Genomic DNA, 25,129 nt, shown 5'->3' with positions numbered 1-25,129 from the left:
TTTTCACGTAAATTACATTTATAGAAAGGTATACCTTTACTAGATTTACCTTCATATTTGCAATATGTCTGATTGCAAAAAACAGTCTTGAGACTTAAATTGGCACATAAATAATAATATGACACAATTTTATGTTTAATTCAACATTTCTTCAACTTTGTATTGTACTCTAGGAACCCAGTGACTAGTAACTAAACACACACATATTACTTAGATAGAAACAAAAACATGAATAAATGACAGTTGTATAATGATAAAACACATGAATTTCAAATCCTAAAAATATATACATTATACAGGGTGTCCACAAAGAGTAACTCAAACACTTATCTGACAGACACTCGATGTGTCCTCCTTCTGTCATGTGGCAGACATCAAGGTGATACACTCACTCAAACCACACATGATCTGGCATATCAATTGGCTGGAGTTATGTGTAGTAGTAACTAACAAATATGACATTTTTGATATTCACACTACACACCACTGCCATGTGAAAAATGAATGTAGCAATCTGCATGCATTAAGATCCAAAGTTATGGCCTCAATTGTGGTTGGACGTTCAGGGAAAGCGGAAGAAACAATGTCCAATAACAGGAGGCATATGTATTTTTAATGTGGTTTGTTTAATTGAATATACAAACTCTTGGATACGAAAGACCTGTTTTGCTTCAACTTTTAACTCTTAGCTGCCGAGGCTGATTTTCCAGGTATTTGAACTAACACCGAGCGTGTTTTCAGCGGGAAATTTAAAATTCTGCATGCTTCTAAATGAAATTTTATATTTCCGGAACTAAGAACATTAGAGGTACAAATGATACCTCGTTTTGTTCAGTATACTTTGGGCTATAATCCTGATGGATTTTTCCCCGTAATCAGTTTGAAGAAGAGGAAGAAAAAAGTGAAAGTAACTATATTTTTACACAAAATTTGAAATTTATCGGACCCCCATGCAGGCTACGCCAGGACGTGAATTTCCAAAAAGTACCCACATAATGCTTGGTATGTTTGCCATTGATGTGGAAAAATTTACGCACCTATTTGTAATACTTTTGGAGAAAAACAATATTTTTCAATATAGAGCAAAAAAAATTCGAAGCTACAAAAGTAATTTGTTATCTTACCTTGACCCTGCCTGGCTGCACACAATTTTTCGGACATTGCGCCCCCCCCCCCCTCTCCCAAATAGTAACAATGAAATTGAACTTTACTAATTGTTAATTACATAACTCAAGATTCGTGCAGAACTCAAAACTTGTATCTCCGATCATTATCCAAATTACAGTATGTTAAAAAAGTAACATACTACGAGAAAAGTGACAAACCAGTGTCACAAGATGTCCTTAAGGGAAATACCTGCTGTGACAGCCGTCCTTTAAGGATTAAAGATTTTCTTATAATGAAGTATTGAAATTCTTCTTCAAATGTAAGGTTGAAGAACCATTTGCTGGACTCTTGTTCGAAAGTGATGAAAACTCTTAAATAAATTTACAGGTTTACAGATATAACACATGTTTCTGCCCTCAAAACCTATTTTACAATGTGCATTGTTCGTATTCTTGAATATGGTTCCTGTATTTGGTCAATGGCAAGATATAAAGAAAACAGACAAAGTAGTGAATTTCTTTGTCAGAATAGTCAAAACTTCTCCAATTCTATCCACTCTACTCTACCCTAGTTGTTATTATTCTTGTTACATATGTATATGTGGGTGTGTGTATGTGTCCATCTTATTTTGTTTATTTCTTTTCCGGTTGATATCCTGATGTACAATGGATTTTTCTGTATTCATGATTTTTCAAATAAATAAATAGTCTTTTCTCTTGACTTTGATGTGTTTGCCAGTATTGTTTGAACCTTGGTTAGTGACCCTGTTGTTTATTTAAGATGAATGTGCATGGCAGTAAACTTACTATGTATGCTATGCAATTAGCTGAAAATGTAGTTACAAAGTATGTCCATTCTTTTCCATAAAATATTCATACTGATATTACAATTACATAAATACAAAATTACTTTAGGATTTTGAGCCTCTTTGATTAATTTTTCAGTGAAAATCTGAGCTTTTCTGCAATTTTTTCCTCTCGAACCCACAACCACCCAATGGCCAACCTAGCATGCTTTTTTGGGATGTTATCGTTCATTTTTCAACAACTATGTTACCTTTTTTGATCCGATTTAGAGCCTTTTCGATTCATTTTTCAGTGAAAATTAAAGTATTATTAAACACTTTAATACAAGGTGACTCGAAATAGTGTATAATGGAATAGGAATACTCCCTAAGTTGAGCGTTGGCATCTCTGCCAGGTATAGAGCACATGTAGTGTAAGAAGTGTCTCCTGGAGACACCAACATCTTGTGCATACAACCACCCTCAGTGACACCATGCCTATTTATAAACACATAATATTTGTGGACATCCTATATATACACAAAAGAAAACTTTTGGCCAAGAAATTTTCCAACATGCATTTCAAAATGACCCATTACTGAATTAGCATATAAAATATAAATTAAACATGTTATAGAAGAGATTATCGTAGTACATAAGTATAGTTTTTTAAAAACCTAGAAGTCGTGGGCATACTTAACATTTCATGTTGGAGTCAAATTTTTATCTTTTGTCGTAATAACCATCGTATTTTTTGTTTCGAGGACACTTCACAGTGTGGTTAGCCCGTTCCTCTTTATTACATTATTATAATAAAAAGCAAGATAGTCCTTTGCTGCTTCATAACCTAACTTGATATCAATGATACAACAATTATGATACCCATTGTTACCAAAAATGCATGAGAAAACAAGAGAGCAAATGAAACTTCAATAAATGAACACACACAACACCACCTATATGTTAGATTTGCATTATGAACATTGAAAAATTGGAATTGAAGATGATTTTTCCAGGAGTGAAGAAGTGAGCAATGTAATTTTTCATAATTTGTATTATCATAGGGGTTTTTCGAAACGATAAATTTTCAAAAAGACCTCTGGTGAGACAGAGGCCAAAAATCCAGCAGCACATTAAAATTAAATTTTGGAAAAGCATAATGTTCTTCTTTCAAAAAGATTCTGTAACAAATGTATTAAATTTATACATATATTTTTAAAATTGTGTCTTGTATGGAAATGAAATGCAGTTAATAAACCACACAAGATGCTATTTTACTCATCCTGCTGGATAACTGATAATATTTTTATATCATATTTATTTATATATTTTGTATTATATTTATACTTATTATTATATTTTTCAATACACATTACACTACACAGTTTACTCAAAATGACATGCAATCTGCACCCACTGTTAAATTGTTATACAAATCCATTCTTAAAATGCTGTGTATAAAAAATAGATTTTCATGTTACAACAACTTACTTGCATAACCTTTCCCACAATTCTCAAACGATTTACATGGAGCAAGAGACTGAGTTAATAATTTTTAGTGCCCGTTGTTTAAAATCCACGCACTATTATTATAATAACAGATTTCTAAACTAGTAAATGCATGTTATGATGAGGATATAGAAAATGCCTATGATGAGGTGGTAGATGAAAGAAATATAAGCAAAGATTGGGTTTATGTTTGCGTCAAAAACAACCACTTCATGCCAGTTCCCAAATCCAAGGTGTACAATTATGAGAAAAATTCAGATACTTGGGCTACAATGATCGAGATCCATGAGGTTTCTTCTACCTTCAGTTGTACAATGAAGAAACGCGGTAATTCTGTGCATTCTTTCACAGGATTTCACTTAAAAAACAACATTGATCTATTTTGTAAAATAGAATTAAAACCATTTTATCAACCATTTTCTGCTGCATTTAATATTACTGAAATTATGATTAATCTATTCACTGATATTATGTATCAATATTCAAGGAGAAGAGGACAAGATTGGAACACCGTGGGAAGAGAGGAGTGGTGGAAGACCAGGAAAAAATGGAGAGGCTTGTCTTTTATGCCGATTCAGCCAGAGGCAGGAAACAGAGAAGGATGATGATGATTCACATAATAAAGCATGATGTTGCTGAAAATACAAGTACAGTGCAATTTTCAGTATAATTTAGGTATTTTTTTAAAAAAAGTAAAAGGATATTTTGTATATATTTCAACATGTTGACACGAATAGTTTTCTAAAAACATTTGCGTGCACTAAATGAATGCAATGATTCTGTGAACAAAAGCAATGTATAAGAACATCAGGCAGAAAATTAATTTGTCGCATCTAATTTCTAACTGTCCAACTTTACTAGAGTAATGAGAATCAAGCTCTACATTGAAAAACAGACTGCAATATGATGCAAAAAAAAAAAAAAAAAAACATGAAATATAGCACAGTAATCAAAACGTTCAATTGGAAAAACATATTCTTACAAAATAAAAATGCAGAATTAATATAATGCACTATCACAGCTCGTTAGAAGGAAATGGCATTTCGGAAGTGTCATTCGTTTAGATTCTACCTACAATAAATGCTGTAAATGTGTCAATTTCTAACTAGTTATGAAACTTACAAAAAAAACTGATCAGTATGATATGAATATGTCCTGTACGTGGGATATGATACAATAATTAACATAAAGAGTTTTCAGTGAACGTTCCTTATATTATAATTCAACATGTCTGTGAGGTTCTTCTGCAGTCGGCTGGTCTATGTTTGCAAACCACTCTTTGTACACGTTCACGGGATCTATCATCCAGTGCTTGTGAAAGGACACGGGAGCTTGAGGAGCGAGATATTCAGGAGCATAGTCAAGTGGTCGAGCCTGAAAGAAAACATCAAAGACATTTAAACATTAATACTGAGGTTCTTATTCAGTAGAAGAGGAGGTGTATTATCCTAGCATAAGCCAATGGCAACTTATGAAATGAGTTGAAAGTACCTCATTGGTATCAGCAAAAATTTAATCTTAGCGTATCCCTAGTTGATATAATTAATATTTTAAACTTTCTTATTAAGTGTACAGTTTACTATGCCCTCAGAGGCAACAGAAATATTAACACGTACCTGATGAAAAAAGGAAGAATGGGTAATCGGTATGTTAAGCCTTGATAAGCAGATTCCGAGGAACATATCATCAGGAGTGCTGTTGGATGGGCAACGGCACATATTGGAGTCCACGATCTGCCTCACGGTGTCCATGTTGAACACCATGCCACCACCCCCTGTTATGTAGTTGTATCCTTGTGTCAGCTGGACCTGGTAGCCGTATCTTTCCCCGAGAGCAACAGGCTCGTCTGCATCGTAACAGCTAAGCAGCTGCTGTAATCTGGCCACACTATTAGGATGATAAAATGCAAGAAGTAAAGCAGTCATCTTTATTATAGCCTAGTACTAAGTGTGCTAACTGTTTGCGGTGAGGGGTATATGTACATTGCTTGATAGGAAGTTCCTGCATATATTTTCAGAAATCTACTTCTTTTTTTGGATACATGCAGAAGGGAACAATAATCCTAGAAAGCTAACATATCCTGTGCCAAACGTTAAAGTTAACCATTCGTCTGCTGGACTACTGATTTCTTCAGAATTAAAACGCAGCCTAAATTTTGGAAAACCCATTTTATTTACAACAAAAGTTAGTATTTACTTCCAAAATACAAAAATAGCGTGGCAGAAATGCAAAATTACATTTTTATAAGTCTTGTGTGCAGTCAAAACAACACTTAGACTGGTGTTCACCTCACATGGCTTTGGAGGAACGGCAACAGAAGAATCTGGTCCTCACCCGCTTGCTTGTGGGACAGAATGCACAAATTTTCCTTCCTTGTTGTTTTTGAGAATCTGCATTAGCTTTTGCATTTCCACATTCAGGTTGATAGCGAAATCTTACGAAGTTGTTGTGGAAGTTTGGTGTACGTAGACACTAACGATTCGTCCACCAGACAACACAAAATTAAAAACCATTGACACCACACTGAAGGAACGCTGGTAAAAATATACCGATACTTCTCTGTCAGTCTCTCCGATCCAAATGAAGGGAGGGGGAGCAGAGGATTTCAGTGGAAGGGGGTGAAACAAGAAAACGGACCCACATGTGTAGTCTGCCAGACGACGCGTTAGCTTTCTAGGGTTAAAACATGAGTCGTGTTCCAAAAGTAAGGCCCAATTAATGATAACGTGACTTGTGAATGTGTTTCATTTTGTTTATCTTACTTCTCTTTACTTCATCATGGCAAATGCGACAAAAAAAGACAATTACCAAGAATTTTTTGTTTACTCATTTTGAAATAAATGTGTTTTGACAAAGACTGCTATGAATATACCCCCAGTATTCTACCCAAATTAAATGTTTTGAGAACACTTCCTCATTAACTGGCAGAGTATCTGCAGGATGGATATAGATCTAAATTTTACATGTTGTAATTTACTTTTCTAATGCAGAATGGGTTCCAAAATACCACCCACAAAATCAATGCACTTAGTTAAGAAAATTATTCACAGCAAAATAAAAGTAACTCACCTGAGAATTGTATCATCGTCCACAATAACAAGCCAGTTAATATCTGAACTTTCTTCCTGCGAAGCAAGGTACTTCAAAATAGCTAAGGTTTTACCACAGTGTCCAAGTTCAGTGTTTGGCACTCCTAGGCTTAGAGTTGGTATGGAAGGGTCTGTAAATGAAAAAGAAATCAGGTCCCATTTTAAACTGTATGTCCAGTCCCGATTAGGCCATGAGAGCTAAAAGTGGACTTGAAACAAACGTTGTATTCAAAGCAGAGAGGAAATAATAAAAAAAAGTGATTACCCTAGTCTTTTGGTAGCAGCATAATACAATCGGGGAATTGAGAAGTAAATTATATTCTTTTAAAAATAGTGAAGTTGCAGCACAAATTTTGTGCCATGCTGTTTAGCAATATGATATAGGTAGGGACATGAAGTTTTCGTTTTAGTTTTCCCTAAATTTCTGTTATTTTTTATTGGAATTTGGTGTTAATTTTCGTGGGTTCGGGAAAATTTGGTGTTATTAATTTAAAATCGTCGTTATTTTCACATACATTTTTAGAGTTCTTTCTATGCTTAACATTTTCACATTGCTTCAATTCTGGAAACAGACAAAGTTTAGTTTTAATAACAAAAAATATATAAATTTAAGGCTTACCTTTGCATTTGAAAAACAATTTAATCAGCCACTAAATATACAATAATCACTAAACTGCCAAACTGCAGCAATGAAGCGTGACAATCTCTTTTGAATCGAACTTTCACCAGCTGGGCTACACATAACAAAACTCATTGTGCTTCAGGTAACTCTCTTTCAACAGGAGTGTCATCTATAGTTTATATTGCATATTTCGTGGCTGTTTTCACTCTAAAGTGCAAAATTTGGTATTATTCTGAAAAATAGCATAATTCACGTTATTTCGTGATACTGAAACACCAAAAATTTACCTCTTTAATCTATCCAAATTGTGCTTTCCTCAACTTTTTGGTGTTATTGTTAAAACGAAAACTTCACATTTCTAGATATAGGTATTTGAAAGTACAAGTAAATTTCATAAACGATAAGGTTCAATACAGTCTCAAACACCAAACAAAATATTTAAATTAAGTATGAAAATATTAATAATAAATATAATCCCAACATTATTATTCCAAGAATTTGAAACAAATAACAAGAAAGAATACATAATAATGTGGAAAAAAATCATCTGTAAAAAATCCAGTTTCACAAACTTACAGTTGCCAGCTCGATGGCTGAGTGCATTAAATGTCCCCCTTAGAACTTTCAACTCGTCACTAAAGTTCCAAGGTTCAAGTCTCTGGGTGTTCTCTGTTCCTTCATAACAATTAGCCAGAAGTGGCGTAAAAGACTGTATTTCACTGCTTAATCCTTGCACCCTCTTTCTTTCAATCCAAAAATTGGTTCATAACCTTCATCGTGTAATCTTCACATCAAATAACGACACCAATGCAGAACAATGCAACAACACAGAAGATTAAAAGTTGTAATTCCGTACTCCTCAACACTAGTTGATTTTCTCAAGTGTAATACTTAGACTATAATGCACAAATCAATAACAAATAATGTTAAACTGTCAGGAAGAAATTATGTGCAATTGGTCTATTCAATTTTCACGTATATTAACGAGTGTTTTGTGCATCCTTATGTTGCACCAAAAACAGTTTAATAATAAATGGTTTTTAGTACCAGTAATACACATTAAAAAAAAAAAACAACTTCACATAATGGTTGCACCCCTTATTTTTGCAAAAAAATTTCCATAAAATCTGCGACGATTATGCGCTGAAATACGGTAACAAAAATACAAAGACAGAAATTACAGTTAAAAAACATCAAATACAACAACAACAACATCACGAAAGTATGCACCATATACAATCTGCCACAAAAAAATAACACCACTGCTCCGCTATGAATTATGTGATCTTCTGGCAACTGGACGATATATTATTTATTATATATAATTTATTTTGTTCCGAGCCTGTGAACCGGACAAGAGTGGAGCCATGGTCACATAAAGGGTGGATAAAAATCATGATTTTTATTAAATCACACTAAACATGCAATTTTTAAGAGTGCTACTATTTTTTTGTGACTAACTGTATATAGAGCTCATCCTCTGGTTGACACAAAAATCCAGGAAACATATGCCATTATACACTCCCCACATGGACTAAACGACAGTGGACAGGCACACCACGCCTCGATTCCATTACTGCAAGTTGGCAAAGATGATGCTGTGGAGAAGCAAGTGACAGCAGAGCACCTAGCAGCGTGCAAGAAAAATAAAAACAACAGATTGATTGATTGATTTGTTGTTTTAAGTCCACTTTAGGTACAGAAAAGCTAATTGGGACTGGACCTACAGTTACCACTGTGCTACCACTGTGCCATCGAGGAGGCCCCAAAAACAAAAGAATCTCGCCAAGCAACATTATAAGTTCCCGAAAGGATGGTACTAGAGAGCACTGAAATTAAAAGAACATCACAAAAACCAGTTTTGTGGATAAGTGAGTACTTCACTTCAGTACTACTGCATCTTCCTTTCCCCCAAAATATAAATACAGTACATTATTCCATTTTTCTGTTAAATTATTTTTGCTGAAGTCATAATTGTATGATTCTAAAATTATATTTTATGATGGGTATATATTTTAAACTTAAATTTAAATGTACCAAGATCGTTAGCAGATGGGATAAATTGAGGTTCTGGTTTTGACCTGGCACTGTGAGGGCACTGGGGAGCTATTTGGAAGCAATGCTGGCAGATTCCATCTTGTGCTTCATTAGTCCTCTAAGAGCATGTACAACCAGTCCATGGACAAACCCATCCCCACCAGACCCATGGTTACCGACGACTCTAACCTACCCCAACATAGCCGTACAAAATTTGTCCAACCACAATCTCGCCTCTGCCAAAATTAATATTCTATCCAAAGGTCTTACCATGGAGTTTAGATATATACATTGTATAGGGATCTGTGTGAAGACTCTGAACCAGTTGGTACTGTATAAAGAAGAGAATTAATGTAAGAAATTAGATATGGTTGTATTTATAATGATAACACTTCTTTAAAAAGAATCCATGATGAAAGATTAGGAAGAAAGAGTAAGATCATAACTGAAAAATAATAAAATATAAACAAAGGGGAGGATGGAGTGAGAGAATTTAAGGCAGATGGCAGTGCAGAGAAAAAAGGTTCGAAAGGGAGCAGTGAAAAAGACACATAATGTCCAACAGCCAAAGATGCATATAATTCGAGTGGACAAAATTAAATGCAAAAGGGGAAAGAGTTAGAAAGATGTATGATACGAATACATGCATTTCATCTTTTATGCATTAAACCCATCACGTAACAGCCCGTGAGGGCCAGTGCCTACCTACCGACTACCAGCCTCATCCAACCAGTTACGGGGTGACGTGTGGTCAGCACGATGAACCACCAGTCATTGCTGTAGATTTTCCATGATGGTGTTACTCATTCGTAGCTCCCCAATTTCCTCATGATGGTGGATGGCCACCGGTTCCATACACAGGTCAAAATCTCAAGAGAAAAGTTGTTATCTTCCCCCAGGAGTCTCGAACCAGCATGCATCCTGTAGCCGAAGCCTAAAGCCTGACGCCTTAGACTGCACACCTACTGTGCGGGACTTTACATGCATTATATTATTTATTAATGATCTTTTTTAGTATGGCGCCATTACTAAGTGTGCAACTTAATGTTCTCTCAGCAGAAGATTATCACGAAACTGTATCAGTTGTGGGCTCCACTTGCACATCTGTACCCCAATCTCCCCACTGGACTCTTCCAGTTAGCACAAGCATATTTGCATCAATGGTTGCAACTACAACCTTGGTGACAATGAAGTTCGACCAGAAAGGAATACGTGATTAAATACACAGAGGTATAGGCGGTGGAATGGGTGACCCACAGAAGTGACGCATGTGTGTAAGAGGAGGCGTGTGAGCAGGCAAGAATCGTGATCCCAGCATGTTGCACCCAAGGTCACGTAAAGAACGAAAACGGGGAACTATTCGCGTGACATTGAACTTCGACCAGGCACCAGACCCATATGGAAAATTCCAGATAGTGGCGCATTCGACGGAAGCATGACGCCACGGACACGATAAGGGAGTCCGCCGTATATAAGCACGTGCTGTGCACCGAGGAACCGCAGTGCATCATCACCATGGCCAGGGGCAAACCTATTGACAACACCGTGAGGAGAAGAGTGGTGGAGTTGCAACAGGATGGACTCAGTGAACGGGAAATAGGGTGCCAACTGAACTTACCCAAGTCAACCGTCCACTGCATCATCAAACACCACCAAAATACGGGTACTACAGAGCCAGGTAAGTCCCCCGGTCGAAAACGCCTGCTGAGCGTGCGTGACCTACGGATATTTAGGCGCTATATCCAGACCAACAATCATGTTTCTGTGGCCGAATTACGACTGTGGACTCGAGAACGCTTTCACATTGAAGTGTCAACCAGAACCATTTGCCGTTACCTACAGCGATGTGGTTACCGAGTGTACAAGGCGAAATGTAAACCCTTCCTTTCCATGTTGAACAAACGCAATCGACTACAGTGGGCACGAATGTACCGGGGATGGACATTTCGGAAGTGGAACAGGGTTTTGTGGACGGACGAATCCATTTTCAATGTTGTGTACGGGAAAATACGGAAAACAGTCATTTGTCGGAAGGAGGAACAGAATGAAGCAAAATGTTATGCACGTCGGGTACAGAAACCTGCGTCAGTGATGGTATGGGGATGCATGACGGCATCTGGGGTTGACCCACTACACGTCTGTGAGGGCATTGTGAATGCACACGCCTGTACACGCATACTGGAGCGGCATCTTGCCACAGTGCGAAGGCACCTGTTCCACAGGCGGCGTCTCATCTTTCAACACGACAATGCCATGCCTCATACAGTGTGGCTGACAAGAGAATGGTTGACTCGCCATCACGTGCAAACTCTGCCATGGCCACCATTGAGTCCCAACCTCTCGCCCATTGAGAATGTGTGGCGTGTTCTTAAGCGACGTGTGCAACAGAGGGGACCCACGACAGTGGCTGCTCTTATCGCCTGCCTGCAGGAGGAATGGCACCGCATCGATGTGGAATACCTTGAACGACTCGTCCTCAGCATGCCCCGTCGCATTGCCACAGTTATTCGCCGACGGGGCGGCGTCACACCATGGTAAACAGGATCCCCTCTAACAGTGGTCGAACTTCAATGTCACGTGTAGATGGACGAAAATGTTTTATTTTGTGTGGACACCATACATTGCTGCGTTGCAGCGGTAATTTACGTTTTCCTTTGTTCCATGTAGCCTGCTGAATAAAATATGTTCAGCATATGCATGTGTTCTCCTTCTTTCACAACGCACTCCTATATTTGTGACTGGTCGAACTTCATTGTCACCAAGGTTGTAATTACAGTTCTGCATATTCCAGTAATCCTAGCATTGAAAATTGGAAACATTTGTTAAGATAAAGGAATTATAAGCCATAAAAATATGATTATTGTTATTATTATATTTAAATTAATGCATTGTGTATATATGTTTTACCTTCTGCATCACTGAAGAACTTGATATGTGTTGCATATTTAGCCCAGGTCTTCTTTACAATTGGCACCCTGTCCTTGTGGAACTTGCTACAAGTTTTTACTGCAAAAAATATAGATTCCTTAGGTATAGGGTTATCCTGAAATTAAGAACATGAAAATCTTATTGGTCTTCGCTCAAAACATTACTTTTACAATAAAACAAATGCAAAAATATATTATGGTCACTCTTGAAAGGTGAAAGAGTTGGTTTCATGAGTTCGAGCTTTTATTTAGAGTTCACTTTATGTACAGATAGGCTAATCGGGACTAGACCTACAGTTTAAAGTGGGATGCGAGACACTATGTGTCTCCACCAGGTATCGAACCTAAGGCAGTCAAGGTAAACCAGAATATCGAAAATCCTGCCAAGTGTGAAGTGTATGTATCATCATGTATGGATGTAAATGAAGAGCTTAAGTGATAAAAATTAATGCTTCAAGTACAGTCGTTTACTTTCGATATATGGCCTGCAAATGCTGCTATCCTGTTCCTAGTAAATCAAATAGTGTCAGCACACTGTGCGATCAAACCAAGGTTGCCAGGCATCCCAGATTTTATGTAATACAAGGGGAGGCTGAAATTAGCAGGGTGTACTGGTCAATTCTTCTATATGGTGCAAAAATTGACTTTCTATGAGTTTAACTTCTCTTTGCTTTTCAGGTCCAAAGTGAAAATGGCAGCACCTCCAGAAAAGCTCTCCAAAGGTGTCATCATGTTGCAAATCGTTGTCCCTTTAGGTCTTTTTTCAGATGGGGGAACAGATGGAGACAGGTCAGGCAAATAGGGTGGATGGAGCAACACTTGAAAGCCCAAGGAGATCTGTGTCACCATTGTTTCACCTGCAGAGTGTGGCGAGGCATTCTCATGCAACAGGATGGCGTATTTGGAGACCTTTCCTGGAGATGCTGCCATTTTCACTTTGGACCTGAAAAACAAAGGGAAGTTAAAATCATAGAAAGTCAATTTTTGCACCATTACATACAGAAGAATTGACCAGTACACTCTACAAACTTCAGCCTCCTAGCTCAATTTTTTTCTGGGTAATGCTTAATACTTATCAGCACCCCTCATATGTCCTGCATCTTGTGACAATCTTTACCCAGATATTGTCCCATATTTGAAAATTATATTTTTCTGGCTGTATCTATGATTTTGAATGATTACATCATCGACTTCTCTTTCACCCTTTCTAACTCACATTTTTCAAACTATTTATCCACCAACCCGTCTAGCTTTCCCCTCTAGTTACCATTGCTTTCGTACACACATATACTTACACATGGTTTGAAAGGCACAGGATACGAGGCACATTGGTCATCTGGTGAGACACAGAAGTGCAGTGAATGCTCTAATGCAGGGCCGTCCCCTTTATTCCATATGTAAAGGGCCAATTCATGGGAAGAATCAATGGAAAAGTCTGGAGCAGGCCCCTCCCCTTTATTTATTCTCTCCCCAAGGCTATATGAAAAAAAATACGAAGTAATTAATTGGTTCTCAAAAACAAAAGTTCTATAATATTATTATTCATATTTGCAGTAGGGTTACACCTAAGCTTACTTTTTCTTTTGACATCTATTCTAATCATATGAAACAGCTTTTTGCCCTATATACGAGGGTTACAGCAAAAGTCATGGCAACCTTTTGTTTCCCGATAATGTGGGTCAGGCAAGAAATATTAAAAAATAAAGTGGAGACCCCGTCACATGCAATGGCTTGTGACGCCACTAGATGGCAGTGGCTGGCAAGACATTGAACTGAGGGAAGTGGGAAGTCGGTGCATGTTTAACAGTTGTGAATGTGACCCGGCATGAACAGCGTTCTATGTGAAAATAACAGTTCTCCGTGGAAGGAATGTGAGAGAATGTCACACTGAGCTTGTGACAGCTTTATGAAATGATGCTCTACCATACAGAACTGCTGCAAGATGGGCAGCAGCATTCGGGCATGGAAGAGAAGCAACTGCCGATATGCAATGTTCAGGACAACCAGTGACGGCACGTATTTTGTCCTTTTCTCTATCCTGATACAGATATCTATGTTGTTCAAAATTCATACATTAAGACTTGGCTGGACCTTTGGCATTCGAATGAGTGAATTTTTTCAAATTTTGCTCTCCACTTGAAAAACCTCTTGGATATTTCAAAATATGAAAAATTACATATGCTTAGAATTGCTTTTAGAGCATTGACGTGAATTTTCGTGTAGTTTTCTTTCACTGTTGTCTAGATATTATCAATAGTTTAATAGACTTACATAATCACGAAACTATTGATAATATCTAGACAACAGTGAAAGAAAACTACATGAAAATTCACGTCAATGCTCTAAAAGCAATTCTATGCATATGTAATTTTCCATATTTTAAAATATCCAACAGGTTTTTCGAATGGAGAGGAAAATTTGAAAAAATTTGCGCATTTGCATGCCAAAGGTCCAGCCGAGCCTTAAACATTAGCATATATCATGACCTTCCAATTGTATATTTTACAATTTCCTGCATTATCGTGGAAAAAATTAGTTGCCATGACTTTTGCTGTAACCCTCATATATAAAAGTGTTATGATACCTGATTATGCTAAAACTAACTAAAACCACACTCAATTGTGCAAGGGCCCGGGCCTACAAAGCAGTTTTGCATTAAGTGATGTGCTGGCCTCCATGGAAAAGTGGGTAGCATAGTACAATACGATGCTAGGGGTCTTGACTTTGAATCCTGGCCTGGGCATTATTTTCTGAGTGTCCATTCATCAATTTCATCCTCATCTTTGCGATTAACCAAAAGTGGCAGAAATGCGAAGTAAAATAAACCAAATAAATCAGTTAAGTGATGCATAGTCAGTGCATCAAGTCCCATTGCTGCTGTTTTCTAGCTTTCAAGGCTGAACCTTGCTACTTCTTTCCAAGTAGCTCCCCAATTGTTTTCACGATGGTGGCAAATGACAACTATACAAAAATACGAGGTTTGGCAGAAAAGTAATAAGACTGGCAACACTGCACACAAATCAACGACACTGCTGCCTTCCCCTTCACATGGCAGTTAGGTTAACCCATGCCCTTGACTCAGTACAAGTTTGAACTTGCTACAGTTGCTACGGAATTGTTGAGAGTGTCTGAAGTGAAGGTGTGTTTGTGAGGTGCATTACGAAAATGGATTGGCAAAAAGTTTGAGGAACGTTTTGCCATCAAATTTTGTGCAAAGCTTGGTGAATTTGCTACTGCGACTTATAAAAAGTTACAAAGGGCTTATGAAGAACATTCTCTATCCAGGACACAAATTCTTTTAGAAGGCCGAGAACAAATGGAAGACAAACCTCGTGCGGGAAGATCGTCAACCTTAAAAATGGATGACAATGTCTCTTGTTAGGTCAGATCGTCAATTGACGTTGAGAATGATCAGTAGTGAGTTAAATTTGAACAGGTTTACCGTCCATCAAATTTTAGCACTTGGATGCTGCACCACGACAATGCCCCATGTCACACGGCAGTCTCCATCAATGAATTTTTGGCAGAAAAAAGCATTCCTGTGGTTCCTCAGGCCACGCATTCACCAGATCTCAGTCCCTGGGACTTCATTCTATTCCTCCGGCTCAAAAATCACTTGAAAGGGTGCCATTCTGGTACTTTGGATAATATCCAGAAGAGCGTAACTGACAAGCTGAAGGGTTTCCAGCAGAAACCATTCAGCGCTGCTACGAACAATGGTAACAATGCCTCTGTCGCTGTGTAGCAACCCAAGGGAACTATTTTGAAGGGGATAACCTTGATTTGTAAAAAGAATAATATTCATGGTTAAAAGAAAATCAGTCTCATTACTTCTCTGCCACACCTCGTACACAAGATGGCCCAGTAAAACAAATTAAAAATATTTACATTTTTAATTATGCGTACATAACGAGGAAAAATATATATATATACACATACAGGGTGTCGCAAAACTCTTTCAACAACGCTTTGGTGCTGCTAGATATCATAAAAACAATTAACTTTTCCCTATAAAGTTTACCTCGAAAGCGCTTAGTTTCTGAGGTATAAGCGCTTAAAATCTATCCTGTACGTATGCAACCCAACACAGCAAACGCTTGCTCTGACATAACTACCAGGGGCACGTGGCAGGGTTGCCACTAGCGTTCCTCGTTAAGGGAGAAGACTTGAAAACAACAACTTGGAAGTCTTGCTTGAGCAAAATCCAAAACATTAATGATACTTGCGATGTTGTGAGAAGCATTCACAGTATTTATAAACTGACCAAGACAAATAATGGGCAGACTGAAATTCAAGATTACTAATTCTAAAATATCTCCATAATGGATTGATTCGGTTTATTTTAATTCGCTTTTCTGCCACCTTTGGCTAATCGCGAAGATGAAGATGATATGATGAAATAACAAATGACACCAATGTCTAGGCCAGGATTTAAACCCGAGACACCTGGCGCCGTAGCAAGCTGTGCTAACCACATCACCACGGAGTGTTTCGTGTACCATGCAATATCAACAATTGCAAGGGACACGTGAGAAGGGGAAATCCACGAACGAACAAATGTAAGCATGATGTGTTTGCTTCCTCGTTTCGAACACGCAGACTGTAATGTTATTAAAATTTATTTGAAAATTATTCCTATCTGTGATAGCGTTATTGCTAAACGTGTTCATCTCATAAGGAAATAATTGCGAGGCTCTTTTAATTTAATGATTGATTGATTCATTGCTTGATTGATTTGCTTTATTTTACTTCGCTTTTTGTGCCACTTTAGGCTAATTTACGAAACTGGGGATGAGCGATGATATGATTAAATTGATGAATGGACACTCACAAACATATATGACCAAGCCGGGATTCGAACCCAAGACCCCTGGCTTATTTTAGAAAACAGTGGCAACCTGTAAATTTTACCGACAACTTATATGCATGTAAAAAAAATTATGTGTTTTAAAAGTGGGTATCAAGAAAAATCCAATGATTATTTGAAATACTAGGAACATGCGAATTAAAAACTCTCTCTCTCTCCCTCTCTCTCTCTTTCTCTCCACTCAAACTTGTTCATCTTCAATGCTCTATTAAAGAAGTTGTAGGAAGAAATTAATATTTTATTGAAAGGAATTACAGTAAGTTCGGTGCCTACTCTGCCTGTATTAGTTTGTTCCGCACTTCACGATATCATTTGATATTGGTACATCAAGATAAATGCTAGTAATTTACACTCTTCTCATGTGTGGGAATTAGTTTTCTCATTTTGTATCTTTGCTTCGCATTCTTATCATCGAACGTGAAAAGAAACAATCAAAAGGAAACCACTGAGTATACATCATAAATTGTACATATTTATCATTCATTGTAGCAACTTCATATCAACATTGAAATGTAAGAGTAACATTTTCGGAAGGAACCAAAATGTTAACTTTTAGTTCACCCTGGAAACAACGTTTTGTAGCAAACGAGCGACATTCTGACATCTAGATGAATTTCCGGAATAATTCTTGTGAATTTATATTATTCTCATTGTACGTTATTTTTCTACACTTTCAGGCAAATAGTAAATACGAGGATGAAAGATCCAGTGACACCTTTGTCCAGCTCAGAACTCGTGTCCGGAACATTCGGTAGAGAGATCATGTGTTAATCACTAAACGTACTCAGTCACCGAAGTGGCTCAAGAATATTCATCTGCCGGAGATTGTTGTTTCTTTTCAGCCTGCTTTTTATAACGAAATCGATTCACAATAGCGCTAGTTCACAATTTTCTAATAAATAAATTGTAATAACATTACAGTCTGCATGTTCGAAACAAGGCAGCAAACACATCATGTTTACATTTGTTCGTACTGATTTCCCCTATCTCACGTGTCCCTTGCAATTGTTGATATTGCACGATACACGAAACACTCTGTGGTGATGTGGTTAGCACAGCTCACTACGGTGCCAGGTGTCTCGGGTTTAAATCCTGGCCTAGACATTGGTGTCATTTGTTATTTCATCATATCATCTTCATCTTCGTGATTAGCCAAAGATGGCAGAAAAGCGAATTAAAATAAACCTAATCAATCAATTATGGAGATATTTTAGAATGAGTAATCTTGAATTTCAGTCTGCCCATTATTTGTCTTGGTCAGTTTATAAATACTGTGAATGCTTCTCACAACATCGCAAGTATCATTAATGTTTGGATTTTGCTTAGGCAAGACTCCCAAGTTGTTGTTTTCAAGTCTTCTCTCTTAACGAGGAACGCTAGTGGCAACCCTGCCACGTGCCCCTGGTAGTTATGTCAGAGCAAGCGTTTGCTGTGTTGGGTTGCATACGTGCAGGATAGATTTTAAGCGCTTTCGAGGTAAACTTTATAGGGAAAAGTTACTTGCTTTTATGATATCTACCAGCACCCAAGCGTTGTTGAAAGAGTTTTGCGACACCCTGTGTGTATATATATATAAGCAATTTCATAACTGGCATATGTGTGTGTGTACGAGAGGGACGTAATGAGGTATAATGTCAGTGTTCATATGATACATCCTAACTCGTTAAATTTTGTCAGTCTCTTTGCAGTTTCTAGGTAGCTGATTCCAGACTTTACTTGCCAAATAAGACAAGGGTTTTAAATTAAATCTTGCCTTGTTTTGTTTGGATACACAAACTGTTTGGGTTATTGGATTTTAAACATATATTGTTAGAGATTATTACTTTGTCACTTAGTAAGTTGTTTGATTGATTGATTAAATGTTTTAAGTCCACTTTATGCAAAGGAAGGTTAACCGGGACTGGACCTACAGTTTAGAGTGGGATACGATCCACTGTGCCTCCACTGGGTATTGAACCCAGAACACCTTGATTACAAGGCAATGACGTTACCACTATGCCATCCGGGAGGCCCTGAGTGGTTGTTTATGTAGGGAATTTGTGACATATCATTATAAGCCTTACTATGTAAGTAATGTGGACTCCTGCATAGCCAGATGGTTATCACGCTCGCCTTTGTTCTCAGGTTCGTTCCCTGGCAAGAGCCCCATGCAGTTCAGGATTGACTCAGTATTGTGAGGACAATTGGGGAGTTTCTTGAAAACAAGAAGTAGTGAGCTCCGGTCTCAAAAGACAGAAAACAGCAGTGATGGGAGTCAATGTGCTGACCACTTGGTGTCATCCAATGAAAAAGCTGCTCTGGTAAGCCTTGGTTCTTATAGGGCTGTTGCACCATGGATTTAACAGTTAATGCAAGCAGGGTAATGCATGTTGCTTGCCACCTGGTCAGTTGCATGTTATGTAATGGGGGCAGGGGGAGGGGGGTTACTAGTGTTTGTAATTTTTATAATAAACATAATTACTTTATTGAATACACTTGTCTTGTGACATTATTACATTTTGAAATGCAAAATATTTACAGTAATACATTTTGAAATTACCGAGCAGTTTACAACCATCCACCTAACATTGTTAAATTCAACTCTATGACCTAGTAAATGAAAAACACTGTGAGTACACCACAGAAGGCATTTACTTATTCTTTTCATTATACACTGAGTGCTCACTGAATTGCGACCACGTACCTAATACTTTGTTGGTCCATCTTTGGTTCGTCGGACAGCTTGGACACAACGTGGCATGGGTTCCATGAGGTGCTGATATGTCTCCACGGGGATCTGACACCATATATTCCTGATGGCATCCCATAACGAGCCAACTGACGTCGGTGCAGGATGCATGCTTCGAAGAGCTCGTTCCACAACATCCCACAGATGCTCTATGGGATTAAGATCGGGGGAATTAGGGGGCCACTTCATATGCTGCATATCTGTGGAATGTTCCTCCAGCCAAGCAAGTACAGTCCCGTCTCGGTGGCACCGTGCATTGTCATGGAAAATGATGTTCCCATGTGGGTAGAAGTGTTGCATTGTTGGGTGTAAGTGGTCCCCTAACACATCCCGATACACAACGGATGTCACACGGCAGTCAAACACACCAATGGTCCCAGTCCATGCCAACCACCCGCCTGTACAGCACTCACCATGCAGGAAGGGTCCATAGCATCCTGCTGTTGGCGCCACAGATGCACACCCTCATCACAGTGGTGTAGCAAAAACTGTGATTCATTGGACCAACACACCCTTTTCCATCGTTCACGGTCCAATCAGCATGCTCGTGGGCCGAAGCGGGACAAAGTCGGTGGTGACACTTCGTAAGGAGTGGGTGACGAGTGGGTTGTCTGCTGTGGAACTCTATGCATGCCAGTGTGCGCTGCACAGTTGCGTGGGATATGGGTGTTGTACATCCACTGTTGTATTGGTCCCATAATTCTCAGATCCTGTGACAGGCCGTTTGACTCGGTGCACTCCCCGCGGTGTCACCTTCCATACGCCCTTGCAAGTTTGCCTCTTGTTGGTTGTTGCCCCGTTTTCTGGCTACTCTCTGTACACCTTCAATACAATGGAATGGGCGCATCCGACCAGTGTCGCTGTCTGGGTTATTGATGCACCTGATGCTCGGGCACCCACAATCATATCCTTTTGGAACGATGTTAAATCCTGATCACCTCCCATTTCAACGTGTGCTGTTCAACTAACATGTAGCATTGTGTCTATACATTCACCACAATACTTCCAGTCAGGGTGGTGACGTGGCCATTCCTTATTGTTTGGAGGGATGGTCGCAATTCAGTGAGCACTCAGTGTGTGTACATGTTTCAAGCTGAAAATATTCCTACAGTTTCCAAAATGCTCAGTTTCCACTTAAGTACAAGGTTCTTTAAAAGTGGTGTTAAAGTTAGAGGTATTTACCTTTGTAAAAGGGCTGCACTTAGAGCAAATCCCGCTGCGAGATGAGGATATTTAAAGTGCTCAGGATCATCATAGAAGGCAAAGTGGTGGATAATGGTAGCTTCCCTATCATACAAGGCATGACCTACCCAAAGTTCCTACAATATAAAGACAAAAAAAGTCACACATGAACAAAGGTACTGCTTACTGAACTATAAACCTTAGCATAATGTTAAGATGATGTTATATTCCTGCAGCTTATAAGGTAAAGGAAAAGTACCCCTGTGCATGTTCACACATGCCATGAAGACATAAAGTGTGATGTGGAGGTATAGAGCTCCACATATTCTTGATCTCGGCCATAGTTGGGATGATGTGATCAGCATCACACCTGGCTGTCTTTACCCCCCCCCCCCCCCCCTCAGGTTGCAACCAGGTACCCATTTATACGAGGTTGGGTAGGCCTCAGAGCCTTGCAGAAACAGGGAAATGACTGGAAAAATTACTGGTTCAGATCACCTGCTCTGGGATTCAAACCAGGGTCTTCTGCATGGTCGCCAGTTGCTCTACCAACGAAGGTACCATGGCTCCTTAATGTTTTGAATGAATTACTTAGTGATTAAAATTAAAATTATTATAAATAACAGAAATACTTCATCTACTTGTATCAACTAACTTCTCATTTTTCCAGGCAGTTTTTGGTCGACAACTGATTTCACCATCTTTCTGGCAGCTTCGTCAGGCATGTACGAAGTTGCCAGAAAGTGGCGGCAATATCGCTGACGGTCCAGAAAATACATGCAAAAGTGAGTTGATCCATTCCTACGCATACTCGCCAAATGGACATCTTTAGATGTAATAGAAATATTTCAGTTTATTTAAGGAGATTATATTATCTTGCAGTATCTCTCGCTGATGAGGGAAGGTGGGGTTTGAGGGTTCAAACTTTCTGAAACACCCCTGAAATAACAACACTAATAATAAAACCTGAAAAAAATTGCACTGTTTAATAAGCAAAGTCTTGTCATATTTGCAATTTAAAAATTGCTATTGATTCACCCTCATCAGGGTGAAATACCACATCTATGTAGTGCCTGAAAGGAAGACAGCTGAAATGGTTAATATACAAAATAAGAAGGAAATAGGAAACACTCACCACACACTGGAAATGTTTAAACATGTATGCACAATGCATATACAGAGACAATTCCAAGCAGGTGAAACATCAAGAGCGAAAATTCAGGCAAAACCATGGTTGGCTCGGTTAGTAGAGTAATGGAATGGTATGCCAAAGACCTGGTTTCAAGTCCTGATTGAGCCTGCACTTTCTGCTGAAATTTCTATGTATGGATATATTTGTGTATGTGAGTGTGTGTGTGTGTATACAGTGGTCCCTCTATAATCTAGCACTTCGCCAAGTCGGCGTCTCCAGTACTCTGGCGTTGAGCGAGTGGGGAGCATGAAAGGGAAAACAAGTTACTGCATGTCGGTGTCAGAGACCTTGGCATGAGGTAAACACTAGGCTCAGTATAGCGATCTGTACACGTCATTGTTGCACACGCAACCCCACGTGCACCGTTTTTGTCTCTGTGTTAATTATGCATATTGCTGTGAGTGAAAAATGTCCCTCCAGGAAGTGATGACTAAAGAAGAGGATGAGGGAGAAGAAGCAGCAGCTGTTAAAACAATACCTCACAATGCTGCCATGGATTCCTTCACTACGTCCATTACATGGGCAAAAAAAAATGGTGTCTCCGCGAGTGATATCTTGGTGTTAAAACGACTTCAAGAAAAAAGGTTAAAAGTGTAATTTCAAGCAAAGAAACAAAAGAAAATTGACATTTTTTTTAGACCTGTTCCCTCAAAGGAATAATACAAATACACTGTACAACAGTGCAGAAATGTAAGTTTTGTTTAATTTCTGTTATAACGTAAATCTAACGCAGGCCTAGTTAAGGTTATGTAAACTACAGGAAAATGCAATATGTATCTAGTTTCGTAATTTCTTTTACAACACTAATTTCCATTTTAATATATGCACATATGTACATATTTTGTGCAATAAACATACGTTTTGCTATTAAAATGCATTTTTTTAAATGAACCTCCACTAATCCAGCTTTTTCGTTAATCCAGCAGTCCTGTGGTCTGATATCTGCCAGATTACTGAGGGATTACTGTATATGGGTGTCATCAATTGAAACCAGCAATATCCTGTCCATATCACTATTTTTTTTTCTCAGCACACTGCTATGCTCAGTACATAGAGAAAGCATCTCGTCCAGAAATATTCTTTATTTTGTCATATTTCCTACTTACATACACACACATAATACAATGAAGCAGTGGCGAAAATTGTCCCCTTCTAGGGGTTGGGTGCTCATCTGTTGCTGAACATTTTAGTCAACATGTTGAGTATGCAAACGATGATAAAGTGTTGTAGGATGAGGATTGGACTGTTGATAATTGACTTCAAATAATGCCTTGATTTGGCACAAATAAAAACTCTTGACATCCTTGTGTAAGAATTTTTGGGATGAATGGTTCTAGTTAAATATGCGAATAAACTAGTGTTGTTACCAATGCTATAGGCACAAAGGTGAATTGAATCTTACCAGTTCAGCTCCTCTTTGGTGACTGTTATTGCTAATGATTTTGCAATTTCAGCTCCTCTTTGGTGATTGTTATTGCTAATGATTTTGCAATTTTAACTAACTTAAAAATACTTATTTTCATCACCTGAAAACTTATCATGTAGGCTATTGGGCTAGGCAAGAGAGAGGGCTAACACCACCTTCACCAAACTGCAGCAAGGCCTCCACAACAAATCTATGACATCTTACATTTAGCAATCATGGCAATTGGTAGATTCCTATATCTTATATATATATATATATATATATATATATATATTTATCCGACAACCAATGTGACTACCGTCAATTTGAAAATTCCATTTAAAGTGACGACCGGGTGTTTAGGACGACCGTATACGGTTGCCATGAAGGCAACCCTGCTTATCGTCTTCCTGATACTCGAGAGAGTGTAATGAACTGTCGTTGGAAATACGTCATTGATGCCACAATGATAGTAGAATGTCAAAATTGTGAAATTTTGAAGTAATAGTACAATAAACTGTCATCGAAAATTCGACCATGTTGTCACATTGGTAGCAGAATGTCTGGATTGTATATTTTTTTAGTTCACGGTTCCTCCGCTTGGAGCGCGACAGTCGGTCGCTGTATATGTTGATTTTATACACTTTGTTCATAGTTTCAGTAACTTTATTTAAATAGCATACTATTGCACGTACGTTAAGTAACTAGAATATTCTCAATTCAGACAAAATATGAGGTTATCAAGCTAAAATCGGTGTTACTTTGTGTGTATGTGTTTGGGGAGGAGGGGGGAGGCCGAAATTATTAGCGTAAGATTGTGGAGATTTTAATTTAAATCTACTGCAGTGAGATCGGACTTTTGTATGTTCCATGTTTAAAATTAAATCAAATCAATGATTTCATGCGCAGATTGCAAACATAGTTTTTTTTTTTTGTTTTTTAAAAAAAAAACTGAAACGAACAAATACATCAGAAAGGCAAGGTACATGTTCTGTTCCTACAAATCTGTCACTCATTGTTATATAAGCCTTTGTTCTCATATTTTTAGGGCTGCTTTTTCTTGTCCTATTTTGTCAGCGGCTGGAAAGCTTTATTTCTGCATAAAAAATAAGAAATAGAAGAGCCGTCCATTAGTAGCCTGAATGCTCATGAAATTAATTTATTTCATGATCTGTGTACGAAGTAATCTCTAAGACCAGAGTTTGAGATACATAGTATTAGGATGGCGAAGCACTGTAAAAATAGAAGTGGCAATGATTTACATTAAATTTGTCATAAATGTTTTTAATTCAATTTTTTATCATCTTGTAACATGTTATATTTGCGATATGAATCTCTCCCATGCCGTTACAATATATTTCCAATCAATGTAAATGAGTTTTTGTACCATTTCAAAACTTTTGACTAATCGCGACGATGAGAATGAGTGACGGAGTGATGACATTTATGAAGGGACATTCACAGAGAACACTCATGGCCAGGCCAGGATTCGAACCAGGGATCCCTAATAAATTATTGAATAGCGTGTTACAGTAGAAGCATGCACACCTTTAACAACATACCATTAAAAACTTTATTATTATTTCCAGGCGTCGAGAGCGAAAAAGATCTTACAAATGGTTCGGAAGAGTAGAGGTGGTGGAAAAGACACCCTAACTGGATGGAAACCAAAATATGAAA

General features: G+C 38.1%; 1 protein-coding gene across 1 annotated transcript in view; it reads right to left on the bottom strand.

Annotated features, from left to right (window-relative positions):
- Positions 1 to 1,200: 1,200 nt before the first annotated feature.
- LOC145990042 (beta-1,3-glucosyltransferase) overlaps positions 1,201 to 25,129 on the bottom strand; it is a 190,806-nt gene continuing 166,877 nt past the window's right edge. The window contains exons 6-11 of the mRNA XM_083125675.1: positions 20,853 to 20,989; positions 13,371 to 13,551; positions 12,056 to 12,191; positions 6,470 to 6,620; positions 5,017 to 5,287; positions 1,201 to 4,774 (exon numbers count right to left, since the gene is read on the bottom strand). Of these exons, the coding sequence (XP_082981801.1) occupies positions 4,616 to 4,774; positions 5,017 to 5,287; positions 6,470 to 6,620; positions 12,056 to 12,191; positions 13,371 to 13,551; positions 20,853 to 20,989 (1,035 nt within the window). The 3' untranslated portion in view covers positions 1,201 to 4,615. The remainder of the gene's footprint in view (positions 4,775 to 5,016; positions 5,288 to 6,469; positions 6,621 to 12,055; positions 12,192 to 13,370; positions 13,552 to 20,852; positions 20,990 to 25,129) is intronic.

This window comes from Lepisma saccharinum, chromosome 7 (assembly GCF_977018435.1).
Source record: "Lepisma saccharinum chromosome 7, izLepSacc3.1, whole genome shotgun sequence".
Lineage (NCBI taxonomy): Eukaryota > Metazoa > Arthropoda > Insecta > Zygentoma > Lepismatidae > Lepisma > Lepisma saccharinum.
The sequence above is the reverse complement of the archived record's forward strand: the minus strand, read 5'-3'. Positions and strand labels throughout refer to the sequence as shown.